This window comes from Corvus brachyrhynchos, unplaced genomic scaffold, assembly GCF_000691975.1.
Source record: "Corvus brachyrhynchos isolate BGI_N302 unplaced genomic scaffold, ASM69197v1 scaffold527, whole genome shotgun sequence".
NCBI classification, from domain to species: domain Eukaryota; kingdom Metazoa; phylum Chordata; class Aves; order Passeriformes; family Corvidae; genus Corvus; species Corvus brachyrhynchos.
Genome location: NW_008239051.1, coordinates 50,721 through 54,907, shown reverse-complemented (window position 1 = coordinate 54,907; position 4,187 = coordinate 50,721). Strand labels below are relative to the sequence as shown.

The window sequence follows — 4,187 nt, the reverse complement described above, 5'->3', positions numbered from 1 at the left end:
ATGGGGACAGCAGGGGGACAGCACGGCCTTGATGTCACCATCCTGGACCTGGGGACAGGGTTGGGACAGGGATGGGGACAGCAGGGGGACAGCACGGCCTCGATGTCACCGTCCTGGACCTGGGGACAGGGTTGGGACAGCAGGGGGACAGCACAGCTTCGGTGTCACCATCCTGGACCTGGGGACAGGGTTGGGACAGGGATGGCCACAGCAGGGGGACAGCAGGGGGACAGCACGGCCTCAGTGTCCCCATCCTGCACCTGTGGCCACGAGGGACAGGGCTGGGACAGGGATGAGAATGGGGACAAGGGTGGCATGATGGCAGAGCTCAGGGATGGGACAGGGATGAGAATGGGGACAAGGGTGGGGACAGGCGATGGCAGAGCTCAGGGATGGGACAGGGATGGGACAGGGCATGGAAATGGGGACAGAGGATGGGGACAGGAGAGCTCAGCCTGTGACAGGGATGGGGACAGGGACAGGGAAAAGGACACTGATGGGGAAAAGGTTGGGGACAGGGACAATGGGAGGCTCACCAGGACAGGGACGGGGACAGTGGCAGGGTTGGGGACAGGGCGGGGGACAGTGCCAGGCTCACCGCCACGCGCCGCAGGGACTGGGGGATGCTCTTCCTCTCGTCGTCCACCATGACCCCGAAGAGGACAAAGGCCGTCCCCTCCACGCGCTTCCCATACAGGTACCTGGGGACAGCACCGTGTGACCGTGTGACCGTGCCACCATGTCCCCAGCACCTCCCTGTACTGCCACCCCTGTCCCCACACCACGCTGTCACCCTATTGTCCCATGTCCCCATCCTACCAATCCTTGTCATCCCATCCCTGCCACTGCCACCACCAACGTCACTGCGTCCCTGCGTCCCCACTGCCAACCTCAGCCCCGCACTGAGCTGTCACCCCATTGTCCCATGTCCCCATCCTGCCATCCCGTGTCCCACACCATCCCATCATGTCCCACCACCTCCACCACGTCACCCTGTGTCCCCCTCACCCGCCACCCTGTCCCCGTGGACAGCAGCAGAGCAGAGCTGTCCCCTGTCCCCCCACCCCATCCCCACATGGGTGTGACCCCAGAGGGGATGGTCTTGGGGTCACCTGGCCAGGATGGACACCCGGAAATCCTGCTGGCGGTCGATGTACAGGAACTTCTCCTCGGGCTCCAGGGACACCTCAAAGCTCGGCAGCACTGCAGGGATGACATCGGTGACACCGGCGCCCCTTGGGGACAGTCCCCAGGGTCCCCCCTGCCCCCACCCTGCACCCACCGTATTCCTTGACCTCGAATTGGGTGCTGAAAACCTGATCCGGAGAATCCTCGAATTTGGCCGAAATCGTCCACATGCCCAGGCTGGAAGAGAGGAGACAGTGAGGGGACAGTGAGGGGACAGCACCAGGGATGTCCCCGGGCCACCGCGGAGGGAGGTGACACCCACCTGACGACCTCAGGAAGGTTGTGGTTGAGGGACATGATCCCGGTTTTCATCGGGGAAGACACCGGGACTTGTTTGATGATGACGTTGTCGGGCGTCTGAGGGGACACGCGGAGGGTGGGGACGATGGCGCAGGTGGCACCGTGTTACCCCCCCTGCGTCACCCCTGGGTCACCCACGGGCACCCACCTTGACCTCCACGATGACCGTCTTGGCCACCGGCTTCATGAGGTGGTCCACGGTGAAGAGGCGGCAGAGGACTGGGAGGGGACAAAAGGGACAAGGTGAGAGGGGATGAGGACAGGGTGGGGACACGGGGGACTGGGAGGGGACACAGGGGACAAGGTGGGGACACCCAGCATTGGGACGCGACACAGGGGGACAAGGTGAATGGGGACCATGAGGGGACACAGAGGACAGGGAGGGGACACGGGGGACAAAGTGACCACAAGGATGGGGATATCCAGCACTGGGAGTGGACATGGGGGACTGGGAGGGGACACAAGGGACAAGGTGAGAGGGGACAAGGGGAGAGGGGACAGTGAGGGGACACTCGGCAATGGGAGGGGACACGGGGGACAAGGTGGGTGGTGACAGGATGGGGACAGTGGGTCCCCCTGGGGACATCATGGGGAGGTCCCCAAATGGGTGCTGGGGTCCTGGTGACACCGGCACTCCAAGGTGTCCCCAACCCCCTGCAATGTCCTCACCCCCTGAAGTGTCCCCAGCCCCCTCCGAGGTGTGACAGGGAGATGTCCCCAGCCCCCCACAGTGTCCCCAGCCCCCTGAAGTGTCCCCAGCCCCCTCCGAGGTGTGACAGGGGGATGTCCCCAGCCCCCCACAGTGTCCCCATCCTCCCGAGGTGTCCTCAGGTGTCCCCTGTGGCTCACCGGTGGCCCCGGGGGTGTAGATGGGTTTGTCGGTCTGCACGAAGATGTGGCCGCTCTGCAGGGACACCAGCAGCACCTTGTCCAGTGTCACCGTGCCCACCCGCGCTGTCACCGTCACAAACTGCTTCCCCTGCGCCTGCGGCAGCGCCTTGGCCGACACCTGCGGGGACAGGGGACGTTGGGGACATTCACGGGGACTGGGGACACTGGGGACACCTGCGGGGACAGGGGATGTTGGGGACATCCACGGGGACAGGGGACATTGGTGATACCAATGGGGACAGGGAACACCAGGTCCACACCACAAGGACAGGGGACATTGGGTGACACCCATGCCACAAGGACAGGACAGGGGACACCAGGTGACATCTGTGCCACAGGGACAGGAGACACTGGGTGGCAGCAGCACCACAGGGACAGGGGACACCAGGTGACAGCTGTGCCCAGGGCTGAGGACGCTGGGGACAGTCCCCAAGGACTCCAGGGTCACCATCCCCAAGGACACCCAGGGCCACTGTCCACAAAGATCCAGAGGCGACCATCCCCCGGACACCAGGTCTGACCATCCCCAAGGAGCCCAGGAGTGACCACCCCTCTTGACATGGTGTGACTGCCCCCATGGACCCAGGGGGTGATCACCACCCTCAAAATGGTGTGACCACCTCCAAGGACCCCAGGAGTGACCACCCCCCTTGATGTGGTGTGACCGTCCCCATGGACCCAGGGGGTGACTACCCCCAAGGACCCCAGGAGTGACCACCCCTCTTAACATGGTGTGACCGTCCCCATGGACCTCAGGGGTGACCATCCCCAAGACCCCCAGGGGTGACCACCTCCCAAGGACCCCAGGGGTGACCATCTCCCTTGACATGATGTGATTGTCCGCATGGACCCCAGGAGTGACCATCCCCAAGAACCCCAGGGGTGACCACCCCCCTTGACGTGGTGTGACCATCCCCATGGACCCCAGGAGTGACCACCCCTATGGACCCCAGGAGTGACCACCCTCAAGGACCCCAGGAGTGACCATCCCCCTTGACATGATGTGATCATCCCCATGGACCCCAGGAGTGACCATCCCCAAGGCCCCCAGGAGTGACCATCCCCAAGAACCCCAGGGGTCACCACCCTCCTTGACATGGTGTGACCGTCCCCATGGACCCAGGGGGTGACTACCCCCAAGGACCCCAGGAGTGACCACCCCTCTTGATGTGGTGTGACCACCCCCAAGGACTCCAAGAGTGACCACCCCATGGACCCCAGGGGTGACCACCCCCAAGGACCGCAGGAGTGACCACCCTCCTTGACATCGTGTGACCATCCCCATGGACCCCAGGAGTGACCATCCCCAAGGACTGCAGGAGTGACCACCCCCCTTGACATGGTGTGACCCCAGGGGTGACCACCCCAAGGGACCCCAGGAGTGACCACCCCTATGGACTCCAGGAATGACCATCCCCAAGGACCCCAGGAGTGACCATCCCCCTTGACATGGTGTGACCATCCCCATGGACCCCAGGAGTGACCGGACCCATGGACCGCAGGAGTGACCATCCCCCCATGTCCCCCACCCCCTGGACATTCTCCACCCCAGGTTCAGGGTTCAGCCCCAGTTTCCCCTCCCGGGCAGTGACCGCTGGGACAATGACCCGGGGCAGTGACCGCGGGGTGGTGGCAGTGACCCGGCGGGGTGGGGACACTGTACCTTGATGGTGGCAGTGGCCATCATGCCCTCGGCCGGGCTCAGGGGCACCCGGACCTGGAACAGGACCTGGCGCTTCTGAGGGAAGTCCTGGACCATGAGCGAGGCCTCGGTGGCCGTGGTCAGTCCAGGGGCCTCCAGCACCCCG

At 64.3% G+C, this 4,187-nt stretch overlaps 1 protein-coding gene across 1 annotated transcript in view; it reads right to left on the bottom strand.

Moving 5' to 3' along the window:
- LOC103619027 (venom factor) overlaps positions 1–4,181 on the bottom strand; it is a 29,056-nt gene extending 24,875 nt beyond the window's left edge. The window contains 7 exon segments of the mRNA XM_017739067.1: positions 599–701; positions 1,113–1,203; positions 1,283–1,365; positions 1,451–1,545; positions 1,637–1,707; positions 2,338–2,497; positions 4,043–4,181. Coding sequence (XP_017594556.1) covers positions 599–701; positions 1,113–1,203; positions 1,283–1,365; positions 1,451–1,545; positions 1,637–1,707; positions 2,338–2,497; positions 4,043–4,138 — 699 coding nt within the window. The 5' untranslated portion in view covers positions 4,139–4,181.
- Between the last annotated feature and the right edge of the window lie 6 nt (positions 4,182–4,187).